The sequence below is a fragment of the Calliopsis andreniformis genome, unplaced genomic scaffold (genome assembly GCF_051401765.1).
Source record: "Calliopsis andreniformis isolate RMS-2024a unplaced genomic scaffold, iyCalAndr_principal scaffold0022, whole genome shotgun sequence".
Classification (NCBI taxonomy): Eukaryota; Metazoa; Arthropoda; class Insecta; order Hymenoptera; family Andrenidae; genus Calliopsis; species Calliopsis andreniformis.
In genome coordinates, this window is record NW_027480432.1 from 450,643 (window position 1) to 476,380 (window position 25,738).

A 25,738-nucleotide genomic window follows, 5' to 3' on the forward strand; every position below is an offset into this window, starting at 1 on the left:
TTTAAAGGCTTCTATAATTCATAGAATAATCTGAGATTTAATATTTAGAGGTAGTTCATTTAAAAATAGGAATAGTCCAGCAGAACAATAGAAAAATATTTAATACGTATTAGTTGAAATCTAAATAAAAAGAAGTATTTGATTTCCTAGATGGATTATCTGATAATCTGTTTAATAAGTAAATAAAAATTGAATATTATTGCACAGTGTAATTTCAAGCCTATCGCATCGTAGCATTCCAAACGACTTTCTTAGGCCTGTAAAATATAAGTTAGAGGTCAGTCTTCATTAACGTATAGTTTATGATTAGTGGCCAGTATCGACGGATTTTACCGACAAGAGGATTAAATAAAAAGTACGATTAGTATATTATTTGAAATAATTTTAAACTGTGTTTGATTTTGAAGCAACGAAAACGTAAAGATTTTATGATTTTTGATTTTATTTTTTCGTGGTAATGTTACTTAATATGAACATAACCTAGTAAGACATTATATAGTATTTATTACGTAAGAGAAATTCAATAATCTTTTATAATTTCCCATTTATTTGAAAATCCAAATTGTTATAATTCTGCACTGTATGGTTAAATTGGTCAAATATCGAAATTAGTGTTGTATCTATCACTTGTCATTTGCTGCTTTCGAAGTTCGGAATTTATAAGTCGCTATTTGTGCTTCATTTTTAGATCAAAATGCTTACACAGCGTCTAGCCATCGGTATTCCGAAAGTTTTAAAACGCAACATAGGTATTGTTGCACCAGTATTGCAAAAAGCAAGTGACCCAATACAGCAATTGTTCATTGATAAAATTCGCGAATATAAATCGAAAAGCGCGTAAGTATATCATATGTATTTTACGCAAAATTCGTAAAGGAAGTAAGTTTATTATTGAATTTATCTATTTAGTGGTGGAAAACTAGTTGATCCTTCTCCTGAAACTGAAAAAGAGCTGCAGTCTGAACTTGAAAGACTTGCCAAACAGTATGGTGGACCAAAGTCTCAAATGGCAGACTTTCCCAAGTTTCAGTTCCCAGGTATGCATTACTTTAAGAATCACAAGAAAGTACTGTATTTATTATATCATTAAATTTTGGAAATATAAAGAAAATTTAATTTCAGATCCAACAATTGATACTAACGGCATTACCAGCAAGTAAATACATCCATGCATGTGTATGAAAATACATATAATTAGAAGATTCACATTGAAATTGTTACATTTAATATTTAAGTAAACAGTTGTAAAAAAATATATATATGTAAAAATACAAATGTACGTATATTAAACTTCATTATCCCTAATAAAATTAATGTAGATATTTAAATTACAAAATCATAAATAAATAAAAAATTTATTTTAAAATTATTTGGAATCTATAAAAAGTTTTGTATTTTCAACTATTTCCATTAATGTTTCCATATTACACTTTCTAGCAATAGATCTGCATATTTTTACAAACTTTACTATTTCACTTCTGGGAATTAAAGTTTTGAAATTCCCAGAACAAGAACAAAGTTCATTCATGTTTTCTCTTTTGATCTCTTTACATTTGCAGCATTGTAAATCTTGTAACATATATCCCATACTCTTACGATTTAATGCATCTATCAAAAGGAATTCTATTTCTTCGTTATCGTAGTTCATTTTGCAAAGGGGGCATTTCCACATATATCTGTAAAAACGATATTATATTTTCAAGTAATTGCATAGTAATGTTTTGCACAATATTAAATACCTGTTTTCTTCCATGACACAAAAATTATCTTTGCAGAGGTCGATGTCTCTAGTATGATTACAGGCTTTACAAATAATTTCGGGTAATATTAAAGAAATACATGGATCTTTCCATTCAGCTACATCACTGAAACTACCGATTCTAATCAATCGTAACATATTTGTTTGTAAATTATATACCTCACTTTCAACTTCTTTATCCAAAGATAAAACCTAAAAAAATTGCGTGAAAAATTAATAATATGCTTGAGTACCTTATTAAAGTGACTATAGGATACTTTTACATACCTTGCAAACTGATTTAATTAGTTCCAAAGCAGGATTAATTCTTTTGCTTTCTTTACCATCTAAATCTAAATTTGGATATTCTTTTATAGTCAACTCCGTTTCTGGAATTTTCTTGTATATTTTTTGCACAATTCTACAACAGTGAAATAAAATCAGTATGCGACAAAACCATTTTCTATAATATAAAAATAATAGAAAAGTACTTACTGGAAAAGTTTTTGAGACATATCTCCTGAGATAAGTTTTTTAGCAAATTCCGCAGTATTTTCGAGCGATCCTAATCCCAACTGTGCTGTTAAACTTTGACTTAAACTAGTCGATTTTCTTCTAGGCCTCACAGTAGCATTTGTTTCTTCATTTTCGGACATGAATTGATAAATTGCGTTTATGTATCCCGCTATTACAGCGTTGAAACTTGATTGACATGCAGCTTCTTTAGGAAGACATTCCATTAAACTCCACTTCATAATTATTTCGGGCTTAAAAATAGAAAAATTTTTTAAAAATTGTAAATTAATAATGTAAAACAAGAATCAGACTACTCACTGTGTCATTGTCATCATCCTCGGCATCTTCATCAAGTGTATCTCGCGTCTCAGTATTTTCTTCTGTATCTTTTGGCAATTTCCCTTTTACTCCAGCATAATTATAAACATCAAGCCATATTAAGTATTCCCAACACTGTTCAAAAGTGATTTCAATACTGTGAAAAATTTCTTTATTGCGTATAGTTTGCACAACAAATTCCATGTAACCCAATGCGTCGCTCACAGTTCTCTTTTTAGTACATACTATGATTTTATTGAAATTTGCAAAGATGATGATAGAACCTAACGTCTTAAACTCGGCTAACAATTGTATGAATAACTTTTTCATGTAACTATGTAGAGTTCTTCTCAGTGCAGGGTCGTAAAGTAAAGCATTAGTTGAACGCAGCCACCGATAAAAATGAATAATCTGATAATCTGCGAATACATTCTTATAAACGGAAACATCCAGTAGCCAAGCATTTACCATACTTCGTAATGCTCTGAAGGCAGAACTGCAAAGTGCAGTTTCGTCATAACTAGGAATCACAGTTGTCATTGAATCACCTTTTGCCATGTCTTGGACGGACATTGTTTGTTGATTGTTGAAGGCAACAAAAGAACTGGTTCCGTCGATATCGTGAATGTGATGATATTGCAGTAAAGTATTCACTGCTAAACTTTCTAGTTCTAATTCAATACATACGCTGGAGTAAGTTCCAGGATTATTTGCGGCACAGTGTGAACTTTCCTCGAAATCTGTTAATAATCTGTTATCATCGTTTTCACTGCCTCCTAGGTCTGGTTTTTCTGTCGGCGAACACCATAATACAAAGTTATTTTTTTGTAAATGTCTAGCATAAAATAAGTCTGCACCAAATATAGTAGGATCTGTTGGAATGTTTCCGATAGGTGCGTGGAAGAATCTACATTGTTCTGTCATCAATTCAAGAATCTGTTGACTCTTAAAATAATGACGTATCATTATTTTTGAACCGACTTTTTGCCACTCTAATGTGTTGTATAGATTTTCGATATCTTGCACGTGCGTATTAATTAACGGAAAATCATTAAGTAATGGCATTTGCGTTACCAATGCTGTTTTGTCTAGAGCAGTTTGAGTAACTAATATTGTTGCACCATGTGCTTCATTTTTATATGCAGTTAAAGCTGCTTGCAAAATGCGGCAAACTTGTTGAAAGTTCGTTTCGAATCGCAGCACGAATTGCATCGACTCTGGCAAAGCACTTAATTTATTTTCTCCGTGCATAGATACAACTGTGCTTCGCTCCTGAGTGTACATGGTATTCATGTTAGGCATTTGATTCGATGAAACTGTATCCAAAACAAATATGTGAGCCCTTTTACTTGCATTTAGAAAAAGACCCCATAATGCCCTTTGATGATTAGAACTCCAATGATGATACAAAAAAATGTAATTAATTTCATGAACATTTTTAAGATATGGTTGTACAGCAATGCTCTTGAATTCTAACTGATCTAAAGTAAATGTGTCTGCACCATCTACCATTTTGCGTGCAATTTTAGGGTCAACTGTACAGATACATCCTAATTGAAGAATGGCTCTAAACTCTAATGACATTTGAGTTTCGTAAATTCCTTCAATTTCTGGTTTACTTAAATCTTCCAATAATTCCTGACTATGCATTTGGTATTGCGCTTCAGGAACAGAATATCGGTACAAATTGTAGGTGGGTCGCGATCGCGGTAGAACTTTAGAGCTTTTTGTCCAAGATACCTTCTTACCGGGTTCTGGATCAGGTTTTGCTTTGCGACTATTTACGTAAAATATGCGTGGTATTACCAGACGTACATGTTGAAGATCTTTATCGATCAATATCCATAATCGGAATAAACCAGGTTCATTTGTCGCCGATATTTGAATAATTTGCCATGGCGAGATAAGTAACTTCTTCTGAGCTTTTCTTAAGAAACCACCTAACGTAGATGTATTAATGCTCCTTTGAACACCCCAACTAACTTCATCTTTGTCTCTTATGGATGTTTTGCTTTTTTTCGTTTTTTGACATTGAGCTCTTTGTTGAGCCTGATAAGCCCACTTCTTTTTATGAAACTCCAACCATTTCAGCCTTTCTTCTTTTGTTGTACCCATTGGTGGTGGTGAACCCAAAACTTCTTTCCAGTCTTTATTACTATTGTCTACTTCTTCATCTGAGCATTGCCTTTTTCTCTTGTGGACAACAGGCAGTGGTTTCTTGAAAACTTGATTTCCACTCATTAAGTCTTCAATATCACGCGGATCAGATGGATTTAAGTTATCATTATCATCGTTTGTTTCTGGTTCCTTCTCTACTCTACTGAATATATCAGTGATTTTCTTTTGTTTATGTGTTGAACTTTTTTCTATTACCTTTTTGTGTAACCAGTCTGGATGCTTTACTCTAGGTACAGGATTAGAAAGTCCTTGCATGGCTGCTGGAATTGTGATAATTTTTTGAATAGCACTTCCCAATCTTTCGATATAGTAATTCCAATCTAAAATTTGTCGTATATCATCATTTTGTAAAGTAGGGTCTTTTAACCATTTTCGTAAATAATGTCTCCTTATTGCTGGTTCTGATTGAAAAATTGCTAATGGTATAGCCCGTTCTGTGACTGGTGCTCCTTGAGGTTTATTAGCAATAATATATTTACATGCTAAACCGGCATCTTTTACCATTTGATCACCTAAAAATTCGGCTAATCTCTTAGCAGTGGAAATAGACGTAGACTTTTGACCTCCATACTCATCTAATTTGCGTGACATTGATTTATTTTCAGATATAAGTTCGAACAATTCTGAATCTGGCATGTCTGCGCACTTACTATAAAGTATGTCGAGCCAATAATCTGCATCCTTGGCTACAGAAGCATAGCATTCTTCTAATGTATTGCCTTTCAAGAATGATTCGAAGACAGATGTCTGAAAAATTTTAATCAGTTGAAGTTCACCTCTTCTTTTTACTTCAAACCCTTTTAATTCCGCTAACGAACCGTCAAAATTGAAAACAGCATAACGCTTTTTTAACTTCTTCCCCTCTTCTTTTGCAGCAGGTAATACCATAGCTAAATAAGGTCCGTCTACCTCGAAAAATATAGAATTTTCACTCCTAATTTGATATGTTAAATTTTCGGAGTCGACAAGTTCATGATACGCATCATTAGTAAATTCATCTTTGACCATAAAATTAAGAATAGCATTCGGATAAGATATTACAAGTTTTGATTTTTTTGGATGAGTTGTGTGAACAACTACATTGTCGGGGAAAGACGCTGGTAGGACGCACCAAATTCCATCAGTATCCAATTCCAATGGACGACCAACTTGCTCTATAATTTCTCTAGCTTTCATAATAATATGAGCTCCTGTATAACAGACTATACCACCCATTTCCATACTAAACCATCGGGATCCTTTTCTCATGACATAGCCGTAAAAAGAATTTAGAATACATTTGTGAGCCAGTTGCAAAGAATCGTATAATACTTCCCGATTCTTAGCAGATTTAATTTCACCTGCGTCGCCCTTTGCTAAAGCTGCTGCTACTTGTTGCTTTGCAACTTTAGTAAGCGCTTTATATTCGTATCTCCTGTCTCTAAATGCTCTTACAGTATCAACGTAAAACGAATTTTCTTTCTGACAAATCGTTTGCGTTCTCTCTTCCGTTCTTGTAACTTTGACTTTTTTATAAGCCTTTTTACAATATTCTGTGAGTCGCTTTTTCTCATATGCAGCTTGCTCTTGTTTAGACAACTCATGATAGGCTCGTCGCGGACCGCCAGGAAACTGTGGTGGGAATTTTTCTGTTTCAAGCTGTTGTTGCATTCTCTGGTATTCACTTAAACTAGCGGCGAGATATTCCCCTCTCCACATCCACTTCATATTCCTTTGACAAAGTGCCCCTGGTTTGTTATAATCGCATGCAGCACAAACAGTCTCATCGACCATAGCGGATGGTTGTAGCCGATTAGTCAAGATAATGTTTGGATACATAGCGCCAACATCTAAATGGTAAATTACAGGATTCTCTAATCTTAGGGGCTGATTTTTTAAAGCGTTCAATTTCATTGTAATTTCTTCAACCACTTCATCAAAATTAGTAACCATATCAATTGGTACTTTTTCCTCTTCTTGTATAGCATGTTTCAAAGCATTCTCAACACCATTTAATAGACTATCTACTGCGCTTGGTACTATCTTAAAACGGCAGGGTATATCGGCTCTAAAAACTCCAGATTCTAAAGCTTCTACATGTCCCCCTACATATGTCTCTTGGTCCAATAAATGACCATCTTTTGTTAGTTTGCTTAATTCTAATTCTTGTTTATTGGGGAATATGATATTAGCGTGAAAGGCCTGTACCATCAAAAGAGATTCGCATAATGTACCAGATCCTTTCCTGAGTACTTCGTCTGGCTCCATGGGAATAATAGTACATAATGCAAATATAAAAGGATGGATGTATTTCTGATAGAGATAATACGTTGCAACTGCATCAGAAACTGAATAATTTGCCAGTGTCTCTGGCTCTTCAGCAGCTAATCGACACATTTCTTCAGGATCTAATTCAACTGGATTATATCTAAGTTTTGCTTTTGCTACAGATTTCAGGCTCTGAGATCCTACAGGTAAGTATGAATCACGTCTTACCCAGCAAAGGCAATCCATATGCATAGCTGGTCTGCTAGAATATACTCCGTTGCGATTTTTGGAAAAACCAATCCTGTCATTCATCTCCATATTATAGAATGCTGCCCTGGTTTCGACAAATGGCCAGTCGAAGAAATCACCGTTGTATGTTACAAATATATGTGGCCGAATGTCGTTAATGTGATCGAAAAACCGTTTTATCGTAGCTTTTTCGTTAGGCTCGTTAAAAACGGTAAAAAAACCTTCGAATTCCGGTTTTGGAGTATACTCAAAATCTTCAATATCGCTTGAAATTATTTCTCTATTCGTTATTAAGTATCCCTAAAATTGAGCATAGTATAGGCAAATCTGGTACAATAAAAGTATGTCTATTAAAACAAAAATTACTTGTCCATCGATCATATATGATATCATCATGATTTGATCTGTATTGGCATCTGGAAACTTCAAAGGAAGTTTTGTAGTTTCAATATCATAAGCCAATACAATGGGGTCAGGTGGTTCAATAATGTCATCTCTTTTTGTAATAATTGGTACATCATGTCCTCTTGTTTTTACACTGTACCAACTACCACAAAAAATTTTCATATCTATAGACACACGTACATGATGTGGGACATCATATTCTCTGCAAAAAAAGAAAAAGAAAAATACCATTAGTAGAATGAAAAACAGGATTAATTGAACATAAGATATAAACATAATTATTTACCTAATATCAAGAATATTATCTGTAAAATCTATAGTTTGCTTTTTCTGATCTACTGTGTCCCAATCTCTATTTAACACAGTTGATAACATATCTGTATAATAAGTGTGGGTTTTTTCTCGTTCCTTATTTACTTTTACAGCTTTTATGATATCACGCTTCACTTTATTCAAATCCACTGTATTTACAAAAGATATTTTCAAGTATTTTTGTTTTAAACCAATGAGATGATTTGGCTAAAAAAGTGAAGAAAAATAAGTATAAATCTATTTAATTTTTTCATGCTTTTTAAATTTCATCATACCAAATCCAGATCTTCTTTATAAAGTATTTCCATTTTATGTATAAGTCCACTGTATTTTTTATTTAAACCAGTAGAAACTTCTTCATATGTGTCCTTTCTACATAAAATATAAAAATATGGACAGTATGCATAAGAAATCTTAAATCTAGTACAGTCTTCTTCTAAAAAGTAATAATCTACGCCACTTAGCAATCTTTTATCATCCTCTATAATTTCTGTCTATGAAAAAAATTAACATAATTTTAAGAATGTTACTTGTGTTGATATAAAATAAAAGTTAATGTTATTGTGCAGCTTACTGCATGCATATTGATAAGAAATCCTGTTCTTTCTTTTACGTCAGTTACTCTGTGAAATCCATATAAACCATCCACTCTGATATTTTCATTGACTTCATTTAGTCGGCCTCCTGAAGCTTCCCTAAAAAATTATGTGAACGATAATAAAATCTGTAGTATGTTAAAATATGTAAATAAATCTATGAGCTACTGTAAAATTAAATGTGCAATACTCTGATGCATTTCCTTCTTGATTTTGATCATTTCTTGTGGTTGTTCTATCAACTTGATATTTTCCTGTATTTTGTAAACTTGCCATGTTTCTCGATAGTCAGATAAATAAAACGTAATTAACACTATTCCTTTTGAACGTTTAATAATATGAACAGAGAGAAAGACATCGTTATTTACGATAGCATTGTGACATTCGAACGTTCTACGTATAGGTTGTAATTTGCCCGCCAAAAGATTATTTAAGCTTCAAAGTGAATTATACTAGGTGTTCATATTTTTATTCACATATGAAATACAGGGTTAATATTTCACTATTTTCGCAAAATATCTTTTATGAACGGTCTTAATTGTTCACTTATATTTGATTATTTTGTCTAATTATCAGATAAAATTGTTACCGTAACGAGAAATTTCCTAGACTTGTGATCTATAAGCGTAAAGAAAAATCCCAAGGTTTATCGATTAGGAAAAGAGGATGAAATTGTAGGTGGCTCTACAGCAGTGATGCGGTCCAACAACAATCGTTGTGGTTTGGTGAATAAATTAATTTTGTGATTTCAGTGAACGTGGAAAAGTAAAATAAATGAGAAAATTAGATACACAAGAGGCCTGGGGTGCCGAAAGATTAGAAGCGCAATTAGAAGCTGCTCGAGATGGTCTTCGAGGACTTGATCGAAGTATTCGGAAGATCTTGGGCCGGGATCTTCCCGATGGAGAAAACGGTCCGATACAACCCCCGCCAAGGTTCAATTCAGAATGATTTTTTTCCAAATATTCTTTACAAAATTGTGGTTAAATATGTATGCTTGAAAAGTTATATCCTCGTAGATAATTTACAAATTGTAGACTGAAATATCACTATCTCGAAGCATAACCTATCATTCTTTCGTTCGAGTACTACTATATTGCGTATTTCTATAACACTATATCAATTTTACTATATATCCGAATTTTAATGCATGCTTTGCAATGCAATTTTGTAGACTATCACAAAAGAGACCTCTCCAAGAAGATAGGCGACGAGTTGTATCAGATTTTGTCAACAATGAATTGCCTGGTGGTAAACGTAGATGGCAAGGATCAAATGGAGAACCAAAAACAGTTTTCAGTCGTTTAAGTGCACGTGTTCCTTCCAATAATGATGACAGTGCTGATGAAGATGATACTGTCGTAAAGGTGAGATTCTATAATATTTGTTTACTTTTTTATGGTTGTATGCTTTAATACTTTGTTGTAAATACTGTTACTAAATATACATTTTAGCCAGCCGTGTCTTCAAGAGTAATAGCAACCCCTCGAGAAATTCCATCTAGGCAAGAAGTTATCAGGAGAGAGAGAATAGATGAACGCAGTCGGCAAAGGAATAAACGAATGTTTGGAGCTCTTTTAGGAACGTTACAGAAATTTCGACAAGAAGAAACTAAACTTAAGGCTAAGGTATATGGGTGACTGATATAACAATTATCTTGTTATGATTCATTATTAAAAAATTCATTTTATTGTAGGAGGATAAAAAAGCAGAAGTGGAAGCAAGAGTAGAGGAAGCTCGAAGAAGGGAAAAGGAAGAATTACGAAGAGAAAGGCAACAGTTGTTTTTATCGCGCAAGAGGCAATTAGCGGAAGTACGAGCGTTAGAGGCAAAGTTAGCTCGCAGTCGACAATTTCAGGATTGGCGTGCTGCACAATTGCCACTTGCTTCATTTATAAAAACTCGAGCACAACCGTCTATTTATTATGTACCAAAGCGCAAGCACCCACAAACTGACATTCTATTGGCCCAATCTGCAAAGGAACTACATGGTACTTGTCTATTGTGAAACAAATATATTTACAATGAGGAAAGATCCTTGATTATATTTATTCTTTTTGATGTTGCAGAGGAAATAGAAAGAAGAGAAAAAGCTTTGATCGAGGAACTTGAATTAATAGAGGTCCAAGTAGGTCTTGGAAAACACCAACAAAGTTTCGACGGATCAACATCGATAAATACGACAGAAGTTCAGCAATCAACGGAGGAGGGAGGGGAAAATCGTGATCCAAATCCAGATAATAATATGGAAACTGAAAATAATGATACAGCCGATACTTCGACAAAGCCTGAGAAGAACGAGAACTATGATAATTCAACTGAGGCTGAGCAAAAGGAGGAAGTACAAGTAGATGAAGCAAAGGATGAAAATAATGGCTAGTATTAAATGTACTTACAGAAGTTGTACATATTGCGTACATTGGATGGTCCAACGAAAAAATGGAGTTTTCCGTACTCTTTACGAGTATGGATAAATTTTACAATTTTCGAAAGAGTTTCACTTTCTACTCGTTCTCGTCTAGACTACACTTCATTCCCCTCATCAAATTACATACTCATTTTTTCATCATGCATTGTGAAATTGAGAGTAGTTGTAGTTTGCGGAGTTCCATATTTTTTAAATGTTACACACTTGTATTATGGCTATTGTAGTGTGTATCAGTTAAATATCTATCACTCTGCGAGTAGAATATGTATAAGAACGTGGTGGAGAAATAAGTATGTTGACGAAATAACATGGTAATTCAGAACTTTTATAGATTGAAAAGATTATGTATAATAACCTGCTCATTATTTCCTTTGTATCAGTATCTAACTTTTAATACCTATACGGCAAGAGAGAAGCGTTAAATAAAGAGTTTAATGCTTTACTTGTACGACAGAATAAAGTACATGAATTTCGACCTCGATCATATCTCCTGATGATATAGGATTAATGGTTTTCCATATAATTACGTAGGAACTACTTTTTCTTCAGAGTCTATTTCAGTTGCATTGGAAGTATAATCACTAGATGGCTCTAGTGGATACTTGAAATCGCAATATTCTAAAAGAAGTGAACGGATCACTTCAATTTCATTTAAGCATTACTTTTTTTGTTACATTTTACTCTTAGTACTGATTCGATCGCAATCTACATTGTTCTGCTAAGTATGACTCTTCAAATAAACATTCTTTAACGAAAGTTAATAATATTGGTATCTTAATATAAATCAAAACCGATATTTTCAGAACTCTCTTGCTCCATTATCGATTGGTAACTATCGACAAACATTTCAGAAACCGATCCAAGTCGATTTAGAGTGAACTTCAGTGCATTAACATAATTGAGAGATGATCAGTGCATTACTGTGCGTAATTAACAGAACAGTACCTGAGCAGTCATCGAGAACCAGCTAATTGGCCAATAATCGTTTAAATAGATACAAAGTTCAGGATTTCTGTAAGTAGATTCCATAATTTTCATTTATCTTTTCGATTTCGATATAAGTGACGTAAACCAATGATCGAATCTGATTGCCTTACGACACGATATCTGACGAGATATTATTTCTCCGGTAATTTGTAACTGAAAAAGGAATAGGCGGGAACAGGCGAGATTAAATGTGGCAATTCGTTAAGCAATTTACACGTGAAACGCGGTTCCGAAGTTTCGCGGGTAGATTCGTCCAGACTTTCTATCTTCCCGGTAATATTTGAGGGAAAGAGGGGATGGCATGAAAGGGGCGTTCCGCCATGCAACCTCGGAATATGGCTAATGTGTCTCTGTGCCGTCGTTTACCGCCTTCCTTCCTTTCTGTTTTTCTTCGAGTACGTACCGAAATACAATACGAAATGAAAAATGATCTACTGAATAAAAAGGTAAACAACATTGAACGAAACTACGAATCATTTTGAGTGCATGTAATTGAAAAGTAATGTAAAGCAACTGTTATTATATTTCAACGTTACATACGTTGTAAATGATCCCATTACAACACTTATATCTACTAGAATCTGTAATTTATCCTGAGAAATGAACTATAAAAGCTAGTCATAGTCTAGCACCATCTTGTCGCGTTAATTCTTTAGCAGCAGCCGCCCTTGAGTATCGTTTAGGATAAGTATACGAGTCCCAGTCGCGGAAATGGAAAAAGGAAATAGATTAAAAGTAAGAGCGACGACGCCGGCATTGGATAGCGCGGAAGCGTGAAGCGTGCGACGCGACGCGACGCATCGCGTCGCGGTGACATGAGAGAAGCCGACAGGGGACAGGGGTGTCTGAGCTATTTGTACACCGAATGGAAAACCAGCTCGACTCCGTCTCCGGACCAAACGAACGGCTCGCTCTCTTAATTACCACCTTTCATTCCTTTCGCCTATTTTCTCCTTTTCCCAGTTTGCCACAGAACCGATGCTATTGTTTCAAATCTAAGCTCGAAGCTTTTAACGAGTAACTATTTCGTTCTTTAGATTTTTCTATCATTTAAGATGATAGTACCTATCTACCTATCCTCGCTGTCCTCACGGTTCTCAACATTTCTTCGTTTAAGTCGTTTAAGAAATTTAGCGATATTCGGTTAGAATCTCGCATAACTTTAAGTAAGAAAAGCTCCTCAGCCAGACTCGTTGTTCCCCCTCGTTGCCAGGAAATTGTACGTTTGCCGATAGACGTGGTCGTTCCGTACCTTCTACCCGCGTGGGGACCGCGGCCCATTAATCGTGCTCGCTCTTCTAATACATTCTATTCTATTCTAAGCGAGGTGGATACGCGTCGGGACGGTTCCCTCGTGGAGGGTTTATTTACCCGTTAATTTATTAGCGTATCTTCGTCATGGCGCAGCTCGTAATCGAGCGCGACGAAGTTCGCAAGGCCCGCGTGCCGCGAGACCGAACCTTGCGCCGCTGCCCGCTACCATTCGCCGTATTTCAGAGGGTCTCTCCTCATCTACACCCCGCGGAAACGTTCAAAGTACTTACCTTTATCATACGCCACACGCCACACTTCTATCTTCGAGCTGAAAATTTACACGTTTCTTCACGGCCAATGTCTGTCCACTCGTTTGATATTAGAAAGGGGAAACTCTCGAAGTCTCTAGCAAGTACCTCTTCTCGTGAAAATCTCAAAATCATACCTATTTCTTTCGAATCACTAGCTGTTGCTCCAGACTAAAAAAGAAAAGGAATCACGATTAAGTCGAAGCATTGCGTTGCTGTCCCCCTTTTCCTTCTTGGGGTTAATAAGATCGCCGCGGCTTTAATGAGAACCAAGAAAACTGAGACTGAACAACTTCCAAAGAAGTAGCTCCTGTGGGCAGGTTCTGTCGCTCCTTTTGACTAGGGCGATAGAGAGTATCGGGGCGGGGTATCTCACCGCAGAAGTCGAAAGGGGATATTCGTATTTCAAAGGGACGGCTTGTCACGCCGCTACGCTCCTCATTATGTTATACTCGCCTAAACGTCAACGGAAAAAAACATTCTCGCACCTCCTCTCTGTCGAAAACAGCGCCGACAGCCAACAGAAATGTACACGGAAGCGAACACAAACCGTTGCTCTTTGAATTCGCGTTGTCACTCTGCTGGTCATTCGTTCGACTAGATTTCGGAGTAGAAATCCGCGTCTTGGCTTTCCGAGGAGTGGGAGTAGACATTTCTGATTGGTTTTCAATACCGATTAGTGACGATAGACTACGAATCGCGAAATTTGACGAAAGCTATCGTAGGTTCCATTGGAAAAACTATCATTGGTTCCTTTGGTCGAGGCTTGGGAAGCCAGGAAACGTCGAGTGGGTGTCTAATTTCGTCGAAGAGGAGGGATTTCATGCTCCATCGGCGCTGATTGGACAACGTTACCCTCTTTGCTTTTAGATTTTGTTACAAGCGTGCGCGCGTACCTATCATCGCTTTGTGTATCTAGGTACAGGGCGCAAAGATGTATAAAAAAGTTTTCGACAAAACCTGACCAATTTGACCAGCGATAACTTCGCGAAAAATCAACGTACAATTATGATCTTTTTTTTAAATTAAAGCCTGAAGTCTCTACTGTAAGACACTGTGTTTGGATTTTAAATTTAATGCACTCCTACCCATTGAAACTCCTCAAAACTGAGGGCATGTCTGTCGATCGAAACATGCAAAGTTTGACTGGATGTGCAAGCTCGAGAAAATTTTTTTCGGAAATACCGTTGATACTGGCATAAAGCCTAGCCCTTCCCCTTTAATTTAAAAAAAAGATCAAGTCGCTGTGATTTTTTTTCGCAAAGTTACAGCACTTTAAAGTAGACCTTGCATTTTCGTCGTATGTCGGCACTACCCGATATGCTGCAAAAATGCATGGGCTACTTTAAAGTGCTGTAACTTTGCGAAAAAAAATCGCAGCGACTTGACCTTTTTTGTAAATTAAAGGGAAAGGATTGGGCTTTATGTTACTGCAAACGGCATTCCCGAAAAAAATTTTCTCGAGCCTGTGCATTCCACCAAACTTTACATTTTTTGGTACAACAAACATGCCCTCAGATTTAAAGGGTTACAGTGATAGGAGCGTATTAAACTTAAAATTGAGGTATGGTATCTTAAAGTAAATATTCCAGGCTTTAATTTAAAAAAAAGATCATGATTCGACGGTGACTTTTCGCGGAGTTATCGTCAGCCAAAGTTGGTCAATTTTTACCCAGAATTTTTTTATGTCACAATTTTTGTTGTGCAGCATATTTTTTGTATCGAATGACAGTTGAATATAACTGATCCAGGTGTTTCGCCTCAAGGAATCGATGGTAAACTGCGTTGTTTTTCAGGGAACGTTGTCCCCGTGAAAAACAAGAGAGGAAACGATTAATTTAGTTGTAAGCTAGTACGCATTAAGAACGATATCGCAGCTCATTAAACATTGCGCGCGCACTATCGTTGGTTACAGAGAAACGGCATTGATTATTCGGAATGAAAGCATCAATCAGCCAGCCCATATTATCGACTGTTACGCGCGAATCGATCAGCGTACATACGTGAAAAAGACTAGCAATTGAGTCGGTCGTATAATAACCGTAATTGCACGTTTTTGACTACTGAAAAACTGAGGAAAGTTAAGGATGTTGTTTTTTTCGGAAGCATTTCAACAGTTGCATCGCTTATATCTAGGTATAAAATGAATACGTACCTTGTGCTTCGATCGATTGCAAAGTTGGTTGCACGAACATACGAAGAACTAAATCCCGATGGCTGCTTCAGTTTAACGCTGCCTTTGAAATGAACTTTCTCTCTTCTTGAGCCACGGAAGTCATGGCAATTAAAGAGATCGTCCGTGAGAGATTAACTCCTGCTGGAATCAGCATGGGTTATTGGGTACTGCTGCATATTTCTTTCTTTCTTCTATCCACATTCAGAAGCTACTTAAGTATCTGTTTAGTTTAGCCGAGAACGAAGGATTTCATAGTTCTTTTGTCGTGGCATTATGAATTTCACTCGAAATAGGTATTTGCTATTTGTAGGAGAACAATGATCGTTTCAATTATCTGCATGAAAAAGACAGTTCCGTTTGGAGGGAAGGCGCGCATAGTGCCAAGGAAAAGCGGAATCATAGGGAATCTAAAGCATCGTTGTATTCTCGAATCGTTCAGCGTGCCAACTGAGCCATGAGCTAGGAAGCAGATTAATGTCAGACTCGGAAAAATTTTGGTTAATTATAGTGATAGCATGGTCCATGACACGAGGGGGAGACAGTTTGTTCGCGATGGATCGTTACCAAGTAATCCCACTGACGTTTGAGAATGATTCGACGCTTATCTTTTGCTAAATCTCTATCATTTAACAGTAGTCGCGTTCAATTGGAGGAAAAAATATATATATATATATATATATATAATATAAATTTCCCAATGACAAAAATTACATTTCATACAAAAAGCATGGCAGAAGGCAACATAGTTACACGATCGTAAAACGATCAGTTAAATAGAATATCAACATGATTCTTTTGATCCTTATGATGATTAACTCAATCACACTTCGTGTTAATCGCTCTTATCGAAACAGACAACGCTTCTCTCAACGATTACAACAATAAATCTACGCAAAGATCGAACATACAAAGATGAATAAAAGGGACAAACTGTGTTCCACAATTTTCACAGACAATTTGTAAATCTTGACAAGATTACAATAACCGCGGACCCATTTACCCTTCGCAGTTTCTATACTTAGTTTCAGGCTTTTTATGGCACTCGAAATAAGGCACTCTTGGTATTCAATCTATGGCAAATATCGATAAAAATACATAATACTGGTGATGATATACCTTTCTCGTCTACATCTTGTCTATCATCTTCGAGCATGTCGCTGACAAATCCTCAGCAACATCCTACGTATCTTACAGTTATCCAAGACGATGAGCTTCGCTTTTCTCGATTAACTAGGACTACCGCAAACGTTCCTTCGAAATCCCTGTCTCAGTTGCAAGGACTTGCAGGCTGGCTGTTCGCTGCAGACGACTGCATCATGATTGACTGCACGCTAAGCACAGGTGACGTGGTTACCACGGGTGTCACGCTGTCGGAGTGATGGTGGTGATGGTGGTGGTAGAGAGCCGACGCGTAATACTGCTGATGATGATGATGGTGGTGATGAGAATGATGGTAACCACTGGCGGTCGTCTCCCCGTTATTGTTGTTGTTGCTGTTGTTGTTGTTGTTGTTGTTATTGCTAGCCGCATTGTCATTGGTCTGGTGGTGATGATGATGGCCGTGGTGATGATGGTTATTGGCTACCACCCCACAGAGAGGAGAAATAGGCGACGACGATGAAGGGGAGTTGGTCAGATTGCAGCTGGATGCGAGAATGTTGTGGACCGTATGGGAGCTGGGCCATTGGAGTCCTCCAGCCGTGGTGGTGGTCTGGTGCACGAGCCCAGAGTGAATCGAAGTCGGTGGAGGGGGCGACAGCTTGCTCGACGTGGTTGGCCCAACTGGAAACGCACCGGTACCAAATTGGTAGGAACGGGTTGTTTCGAATTCGTTAATCGACGCTCGCGTCAAGCTGGAACAATTAGACGCGACGTTCGCCCGACATCCTGCGAGCTCGCTGCTAGATCTGAACGCACGCTTCGAATTGCGCCTCTGGGACACGCGGTTTTCCGCTGAAATCTCATCCGACAACTCCTTCGTCAGTATGTCTCGCACAGAGCTGGGCACTCCGCAAAAGCTGCCCGTCGAATGAACCAGATATTTTTGCAATATCACTACCAATGTATTCTCAGACGAGAAGAGTAGCCAGCTCTGATCGTAACCCTGTGCATTCGACAGGTTGGCGTTTCGACCGAGAACTTTTCTCAATCCGTTGAAAATTCTCGCTCGAAACCCGCAGAAAGAAACAGCAATTGCAGCTACCAACCTTGGTGATGGTGATGATGATGGTGATGCGTTACGGCGGGCGGCGGCGTCGCGTGATAAGGCGTCGGCGGATAAGGGACAGGGCAAAGGGCGGCGCCCGCGGCGGCCGCGGCTGCGTACAGGTGATGATGATGGTGATGATGCGCTGGGTGATGGGGATGATGATGTATCGCGGCCGTGGCGCCGACCTTGTTCCTCAGTATCCTCGAGATGCTGCTGACGGAGGGGACGTTGTACTTGTCGCAGACGCCGTCGGACAGCAGACGGTCCCTGATCTCCCAGGCGAAGATCCCTGGGTCCTTGAGCTTCAGCTGTTTTATGTACTGAACTACCTTCGGGGTGGTCACTCGGGGCTTACTGCCACCAATTGCACCGGGCAGTATGCTGCCAGTTTCGTGATACCGGGCCAAGATCTTGCTGACACAACCATGGCTGACCCGCAGCTGCCGCGAGATGTCGCAAGGCCTGATACCCAGTTGAGCGAGCTCAACTATTCGCAACCTAACCGCGTTAGGTAAGGGTCGTCCATTTACAAACACACCCCCCAGTTGATTCACCTCGCCATACTGCTGCTGCTGCTGCTGCTGCTGCTGCTGCTGCTGCTGCTGCTGCTGCTGATGCTGCTGATGCTGCTGCTGTTGCTGCGCTTGCTGCTGCTGGTGCTGCTGCTGTTGTTGTTCTGCACCGAGCTCGGCTGTGTTGCTCTCTGTTGGAAAAGCGAGAAGAGGGAACAATTAGATAACTCTTCTATTTTTCCTTTCCTCGTTCAACGATTTCGAATGCTCTCTTTGCGAGAGTTTATAATCACCGGTGTTAGGTTCGTGGTTTAGGGAGTGAAGGGTGTGTAGTTGAAACGAGTCGAATAAGAACAAATAGCGCTACCTATTCAATTAGGAATTGTTGGCCTGGACTTTTTATAGTCGTCGCGTCGTAGTCGTAGTTGATTAAGGATGTGGACCCACTGGTCCATTCAACTCTCAATAAATCCTCTATTTTATTTACTCCTACTGTGTTGGTTATACGACGCCTTCGTAAATTTATAAAGTGGTCCTTTGGATTGTGCGCGATCTAGCAACGATTCGGTGGAACGCTGAAATAACGCGACAATAATATACATCCTACCGAAACTTACACCTGGCGCTGAGATTCGTTTTAATGAGATGCAGATGTATGGTGGCTCTGGTGGATCTGAGCCTTGTAACATCCCTTAATTAGCGAAACGATGCCCTAGCAATTGCCCCTAACTGCATTCCAAACCTACCTAAATTCCTCTCGTCGGTAACCAAAGACAACAACCCGTTACGAACATAATAAGAGAAGCTATCTTTAACTCGAAACGGGCTTCTCTTGCTTCTCGCTTTCCCTGAAACAGGAAAATCTCGTACGAGCCAAATTGCTTTCTCCCAGCTGTTCACATTATCTTCGAAACTCTCAGGTGTAATGTGCTCTTGAATTGCCCTGAGGTCTCAGACAAGATGAGAAGAGGTAAACAGCTGGATTCGGTAAAGAGAGGAAGCGTAAATGCGGAGGACCTTTCTATCCGCGAAAGGGACGTCGCGGGGAGGAAATTTATGTGGTTCTCTCATCCCTCTTTCTACCGAGCCGGCAAACACGCGCGAAGCTGTCTACGAAGAAGCAGAGGAACAAATAAGAGAAAGCATCGCAGCGGAAAGGAGGGCCCTACGATGCCTCCGTATTTCCAGGAACAAGAGTTCGTCGGCGACGCCGCGCCAAGCGTAAAGACGCGTTTTTGTGCGGCCACCGGCCATCATTTTTTCCCGCCATCCTCCGCAGCATCTCTTCGCGATGCGATTTCCTGGCGGAGCCGCGAAAACCTACCCTGCCGCCTTCGTCGATTTCCACAAAAATCTACACCTTTCAACTACCCTACTTCCAAGCGATTAAAAAAAAGGACACCTCCAGGAATCACCCCGGTGAAGGAGCAGGTTTTTCAGTGCATCGGCAATTCGTGGAACGACCCCGACGTGGCCCGTTAAACTCCAACGATTCGAACTTAATGACCCGCGATACATTAAAGCCTCGTCTTTTTGTCGGTGAATGTTCGATCAGCAGGGAGTAGCGCGCGCTCGTTTTAAACAGGGCTCGTCTCAGCCGACTAATTAACGAAGACGAAGCGTTTGCTGAATAGATTTTTAATTACGGTGAATTTTATGGAATATAGTAAACATAGTACAGGGCAAATATTTTTCTTGTCCCTCGAAACGTTAGTTCTCGAACCCCAAAGGACTCGAAGAGTGGAAATCCAATAGGGGTCGGTAATAAATTTCCAGTAGTTCGTATTCGTTCCCAAAGCTCTTTCGACTCACGCAGAAAAAATATTGATCGTTTAAATCGATTGGATCGTGTTTCTGGATATCTAGACCAAGCGGGTAATCAGTAGCTAGAGTTAAAGGAGTCGAAGAGGGATCATTCGTGGTGCAAAAAATTTGACCAATGATTCGTCAACGTCGTCCCCTTTCATCTGACAAGATGTTTATTGGGGGAAACAGTGGTTCAGAAAGGAAGAGAGAAGCTCGAAGGAGGCGATGAATTAGTGAAACGTTGTCCCGAAAGTTGTCCCGAACGCGAAGGGATGCTCCTGGTGTGCGGAGCATGTGCGTGCACGCACACGCGTTGCCTCACTCGCCCTTTCCTCTCGCTTCAAATGCGTGTATTACACGCGTGTAAAATGACTACACGTGCCGGGCCCTTTGATCTCAGCCATTCATCACCGCGGGCCCGAGAAAAAGTCTAATAATATTGCGTTGCAACGCGAGGTTCACGCGTGTGCGTGCGTGAAATGGCCGGATCGCTGACGTTCCATGCGACGAACCGCAGACGTATGCGCCCACTCGATCTTCCCGCACGATTTATACCGCCTCGATCCACCAAATCCGTCGCGGAAATTCGAGAAAACGGGCAACGAATCGCATAGCGGGCTTATTGTGCAAAACTCGCGAGCAAATCCGCCACAACCGGCAATTATACTCGTGAAACGGCGGGAGTCCGCGTCGTGCTTCTATGATCGAGATTGATAGCGAGAGATTTCACCCTGATGGTAATTGATAACGGCCATACCGACAACATAAACTTGATGGCTGAGCCACTGAGTACCGTCTGCAACGAGCATTTCATTCTGACAGGGTGAATTTCATTCAGAGATGCATTGTGCTTTATGCTATTCAAATAATATTATTCAAAATGATTAGAGGTTCATGAATAACGAAGATGAAAGGAATACTGTCGCGAGTGATATAGCTCGTTGCAGCGGAAGGAATGATTGGCTAATTTCGTAGCTGGAAATTTGCGAAAACGATACCACGGGGCGGAACAAATTGTTGGTCGCAAAGAGAGGAGTAAAAAGGATGGAAGCGGGTATAAGTAGAAAAGTTGAACGTTGAAGCATGGTCCGAGATGTGGGCGTGCACGAAGCCGGGTGATGGATGCTGGTGTCACCCTCAAAAACATGTGTTTCACTTACTCGGATGGCCCGAACGCGACCAGTGTTTGTCTACCATTCTCACTCGCTAATTATCGACCCCGAGTCTGCCCCTTTGTCGGCATCCATCGCTTTTATAGAAACGGATCTTTAATTTCATTTCCGCGGTGGCCTAGCTCGACTCAGCGCACATGTCAGTGATTAGTTCGTTACAGAAGCGCGTCGAAAATTTAAGCTTCCTAATCTCTGCGCGTCAACCAGGAATAAGACCATTAAAAGGTTCAAACGATTCGAAGAATCGCGCCTCTGATTAATACGTTGTTAACAGAATCAATGGAAATTCGAATTTTCCAGGACTTTTGACAGAAATATTAATGCGTGACATATAGAATAGGTTCGCGAGGGATCGAAATAGTCCTGTCAGGTTTCATCGCTATTTCTACAAGGCTTGTAATCTGGGCAACAGCCCAACAGTCTTATCTCTAACAGAAAACGATTTTTCTCAGTTCGATGAGATATTTGCATCTAAAATTGACCAAGATTATAACTTTTTCAATTACAATGTTGTCACGCGTTATCGGCTACACTTTTAGTTACGATACGTATCGTCGTACAAGAAAAATCATGCCTGATCAAAATATTCTACAGATTCTAAATCTCTTTTTTCCTTCGATTACTAAGAAATCTATTTATAGGGATAAAACTTATGCAATTTGACGCGAGAGGAAATTAATTATGCGTTAATCAAACTGCATTTTTCGCGATAACCGTTTGACCTCGTTAAACATAGTTTCATCATTGCTTTTGCGGCTTTCCAGCCGCGTCTGCACTAAACTAAACGATTCTCCCTTCTACGCTCTCTCGGTTCTCTTAGTTCTCTTCGCCAGATCGCAAAACAATTTACCTGTTGCTTGTTAAAGCGACGTCTCCTTTGAAAATCATTTCTCATGTTAGTTTATGTCGCTCGTAAACGTCCACCCATTTATGTTCTTTGAGTCGAGCGCGTAACAGGTGAAGAAGAATGTGGGAAACGCTTGGATCTGCTTATAAATTTCGGAAAATGCCCCTCGCTCGCTTCTACTTTCTCTTCGAGCTTTCATCGACTTTTCCTTCAACTATTTCTCCTTTTTACTCAATCCCTCGAGACACCGTACCTTTCTCCGTGCACCTAAAATACATCCGTGCAAAATTTATCTCGTACATGCGTGAGCACGCGTATGCGAGCGAACCGTGTTCACATCTGGAATACGTGATGACAGTGGGACCGAAATATATCCGATCGACGAACAAAAAACCTGCGCCACCGAAACTGTCTTCCTTTTTCCTTCGATCTACCGAATCCTTGGCTCAACCCTTTCCGAAACAGCGTTCCTCTAGTCTCTGCTTTCAATCAGATTAAATTTCAATATTTCAAAAGTCGAGTTGATCGATATTTAACGAGTAATCGAAAAACTTCCGGATGCAAGTCCTTCCATTTGGAAGAGTCTTCTAACGTTTTGGCAGCGCTACAACTTGCAGATTTACCAGGAACTTGAAAACGCGTGAATACGAAAGACTATTTGATTTGCATATAATCTTTCTGCCGAAGCTAAAATTGCTGTTTGAGCACTATACATACGTCAGAAATTTTTGGAATAGACTATTACAAGATTTCCCGATGGCGGACCGCCAGAGTTTTGAATCACGGGCTCGGTATGCACAAGTCCACGTCCAAATCGTGCAAGTAATAACTTGTCAACAATACATCTCGAAATCGTTTCTCCGTTACGATCGTCGCCTGTAGAGGAAATAGTCCATGCGATACGTTCCACCCTGTCACATTCTCATAGCCGAATCACGATCCACGCTACATTTCCCTGTCTGCCGATTTATAAGATCAACACTTCTACCTTTCCCAAATAGAAACTCTCACTTTCTTATCTAATTACTGATCTGTTCAATGTAAATTGCAAAACTTTCGTCTCGCAGGAAAAGGTGAAAAAAGGGAAAAGCTTTCCGAATTAGTAGATAATTTGTAGTCAAATTTAGCTCGAGAAAAGGCAAAGTTAGAGCCACAAACATAGGAGATCCTTTAGAAGAGAATTTAACTTTGTGGGGACAAGAAAAATTAGTGGGTGAATTATCGCGAATGCTTTTAAAATTTTCAAAGGAAAAAGGCTATTCGATTAAGGGAAACCTTAGGGAACAAGCTTCCCCCTACTTAGCTACCTCCAAAATGAACTCCAGGAGCCAGTACAAGTATTTGTAGAGTCCTCTGTCAACTGGACCCTTTAAAAGCTCGCTTCCTTGTTTAACTGGAACAAATGGTACTAATTGAACGCTAATGAATCTATAACTTCTTCGACAGGAGCAATCTGATTTTCGACTTAAGTTCCCTCTATTTTGTCAACTAGATACTTGAGAGAAAAAAACATTCGTCCACTTCGCAATCTCCCCTTATTCCTCTGCCAGCAGTTTGAACTTTCGCATGAAATGCGAATGATGCGAGGGAAAAACTCGTCCGTTAATCGTTCGTTATAGAATGTCGTGACAAATTTTTATTGTCGCGGGTATCTGCCGCGTTCACCCGCTCCAAACAACGTCCCGATGACCTTATCGCATTACGTATCAAGGTCTTGAACTGTACGTGCGGTTACGGCGGTATTGGTGTCAATGACTTCAGGAATCGTCAACGTCATTGATAGAGGGGAAAAGTGGAGGCCGATAGCGCAGGCATTTTAACCCGCGGACATTATTTCCATACGATATAGTTTCGTTCTGCAATCACAAAAATTCCGCTTTCAAATTTCAAACCTTTGTTTTAATCAATTACTCTTTATCAATCAATTTCGGTTCAAAGTTGTACTTTTCCTCCGCAACAATGTAGATAATGTTCGCGCCTCTCCATGATTTATGGTTGCATCGCCAAAATGTAGGTCACGATATGGTCCCGTTTCGATATCGTCAGAAAACGAGACGTTTTCCACGCGCTGAAAGTCGCTACGTTTCTTCCTTTAGTCTCTAACTGTCCTAATTAAATAGTAAACCTGATACGATAAACGCCAATCACTCGGTAAAAAGCAGTGGGCACTACGCAACGCAGACTGTCACACATGGGCAAACATAATTATTTAAACACCGATCGCTTGTGTCGTTCCGTAGCAACAACGGCCTCTGCTCGCCAAGAGTTCCGAAAAAAGATGAAAACCAGAGCGATAAGGAGCGAGAGGGCAACCGGGACCCAACAAGGTCAAAGATTGCCAGTGAAATGAGTACAGTAGACTTTCTATGAATGGGCCTGAGACTCGTATCCCAAACATTTCTATAATTCGATGAGTTTTACGAGCGGGCCTATATCTAAACAAACTCTGCGTAAATGAAACGTAGGTACCTTACATTGAAATTACAAAATATAGCGAGGACAGAGGAGAGCAATCTGGTGCATCTCATTCAAAGCTAATGTCTATTAATTGAGGGAAAGAGATTTGGAAACGAGTATTTCCTCTGTTCAACTTCGTCGTTTTCTGATAATTACACCAACCTATTTTATTATCAACCGCGTTGCCGCGAAAGTAATAAGTACAAGCGACGGCGCCGCAAGATACAACGGACCGGCACGTCTTATTTAATTATTAATTCAATTAGGTCGAAGTTGATTGACACGTACACGTCGCGTCGCGATATAGCGATTTCATCTTTCATGGCGGGAAAGAAAAGTTTTTCTTCGACTGTTTCAGCATCACCGAAATTAAGTAAAATCGATCCTGTCAATCTTCACCAACACGGCACAGGGACAACATTACGTAATAATTAATACATAACATGTCAAGAAAATTGACATAGTCTGTAAATGAAATTGTAGTCACCTAGTACTATAGGATCCATCGGTGATAGCAGCCGTCGGCTACATGCAACGCAGTTACTCCCTCACTTTGTATTTCGTTCCACTGTTCCTCTTCCTCGATTGATTCACCTTAACTTTTCAATCTAAAAAGTCCTTTAAACTCTGCCTCGATTCAATAGGGTTTTCAATATTTTTTCGCGACTGTCGATTGCAGAAATGTCCTTTGAGGTTTTTCAGGGTTCACCAGCATCCCATTGACTTCACATTTTTTCATCACAAGATATTATTCACTCTCTCCGCTCACAATGATTAGAGAACTGAATTGAACTATTTCCAAGCACTTGAGCAATGTCACAGAATACCTTTCCCCGGAAAGGGCACTTGCAGTACCTCGCCACGAGACTAAACAAGGTTGTAAATACGTGACCCGGCGATTGTCATTGACGCGCCCCAAGAAGAGGTCCTCGACCGTGGAAAAACGCGATGATATAGCGGTACGGTAAATAATCGATGTAAACAGCGTGTACCACTCTCTCGCGCGGAAAGAGTAAGAAAGGA

The 25,738-nt window shown here is 39.3% G+C and overlaps 4 protein-coding genes across 4 annotated transcripts; 2 read left to right on the forward strand and 2 right to left on the reverse strand.

Annotated features, from left to right (window-relative positions):
- Positions 1-283: 283 nt before the first annotated feature.
- Positions 284-1,369, forward strand: LOC143187369 (ATP synthase-coupling factor 6, mitochondrial). The gene is made up of 4 exons (XM_076391537.1): positions 284-355; positions 689-837; positions 910-1,037; positions 1,123-1,369. The coding sequence occupies exons 2-4, from the start codon at positions 695-697 to the stop codon at positions 1,158-1,160; spliced, it is 309 nt and encodes a 102-aa protein (XP_076247652.1). The 5' UTR covers positions 284-355; positions 689-694; the 3' UTR covers positions 1,161-1,369.
- On the reverse strand, positions 1,269-8,835 carry Dnapol-epsilon255 (DNA polymerase epsilon catalytic subunit 1). The gene is made up of 10 exons (XM_076391527.1): positions 8,750-8,835; positions 8,538-8,658; positions 8,239-8,457; positions 7,938-8,170; positions 7,613-7,853; positions 2,573-7,546; positions 2,234-2,505; positions 2,027-2,159; positions 1,740-1,951; positions 1,269-1,676 (listed from the first exon to the last, which is right to left on the reverse strand). The coding sequence occupies exons 1-10, from the start codon at positions 8,833-8,835 to the stop codon at positions 1,367-1,369; spliced, it is 6,801 nt and encodes a 2,266-aa protein (XP_076247642.1). The 3' UTR covers positions 1,269-1,366.
- Positions 8,836-9,261: 426 nt separating this feature from the next.
- Positions 9,262-10,939, forward strand: Pnn (desmosome associated protein-like protein pinnin). The gene is made up of 5 exons (XM_076391536.1): positions 9,262-9,494; positions 9,734-9,926; positions 10,014-10,187; positions 10,256-10,550; positions 10,629-10,939. Exons 1-5 carry the CDS (start codon positions 9,334-9,336, stop codon positions 10,937-10,939), a joined length of 1,134 nt encoding a protein of 377 aa, XP_076247651.1. The 5' UTR covers positions 9,262-9,333.
- A 5,884-nt stretch (positions 10,940-16,823) lies between these two features.
- Positions 16,824-25,221, reverse strand: LOC143186983 (uncharacterized). The gene is made up of 4 exons (XM_076390888.1): positions 25,203-25,221; positions 18,566-18,624; positions 17,920-18,505; positions 16,824-17,494 (listed from the first exon to the last, which is right to left on the reverse strand). Exons 1-4 carry the CDS (start codon positions 25,219-25,221, stop codon positions 16,980-16,982), a joined length of 1,179 nt encoding a protein of 392 aa, XP_076247003.1. The 3' UTR covers positions 16,824-16,979.
- Between the last annotated feature and the right edge of the window lie 517 nt (positions 25,222-25,738).

Coding starts and splice junctions, on each gene's coding strand:
- LOC143187369 (XM_076391537.1), top strand. CDS start 695: ATGCTTACACAGCGTCTAGCCATCGGTATTCCGAAAGTTTTAAAACGC. Junction 838..909: donor GAATATAAATCGAAAAGCGC/GTAAGTATATCA, acceptor TTATCTATTTAG/TGGTGGAAAACTAGTTGATC. Junction 1,038..1,122: donor TCCCAAGTTTCAGTTCCCAG/GTATGCATTACT, acceptor ATTTAATTTCAG/ATCCAACAATTGATACTAAC.
- Dnapol-epsilon255 (XM_076391527.1), bottom strand. CDS start 8,835: ATGGCAAGTTTACAAAATACAGGAAAATATCAAGTTGATAGAACAACC. Junction 2,506..2,572: donor AGGATGATGACAATGACACA/GTGAGTAGTCTG, acceptor TCTATTTTTAAG/CCCGAAATAATTATGAAGTG. Junction 1,677..1,739: donor TGTGTCATGGAAGAAAACAG/GTATTTAATATT, acceptor TCGTTTTTACAG/ATATATGTGGAAATGCCCCC.
- Pnn (XM_076391536.1), top strand. CDS start 9,334: ATGAGAAAATTAGATACACAAGAGGCCTGGGGTGCCGAAAGATTAGAA. Junction 10,188..10,255: donor AAACTAAACTTAAGGCTAAG/GTATATGGGTGA, acceptor ATTTTATTGTAG/GAGGATAAAAAAGCAGAAGT. Junction 10,551..10,628: donor ATCTGCAAAGGAACTACATG/GTACTTGTCTAT, acceptor TTGATGTTGCAG/AGGAAATAGAAAGAAGAGAA.
- LOC143186983 (XM_076390888.1), bottom strand. Junction 18,506..18,565: donor AGCAGCACCAGCAGCAGCAA/GCGCAGCAACAG, acceptor CAGCAGCAGCAG/CAGCAGCAGCAGCAGCAGCA. Junction 17,495..17,919: donor TCATCATCACCATCACCAAG/GTTGGTAGCTGC, acceptor GTGCGTTTCCAG/TTGGGCCAACCACGTCGAGC.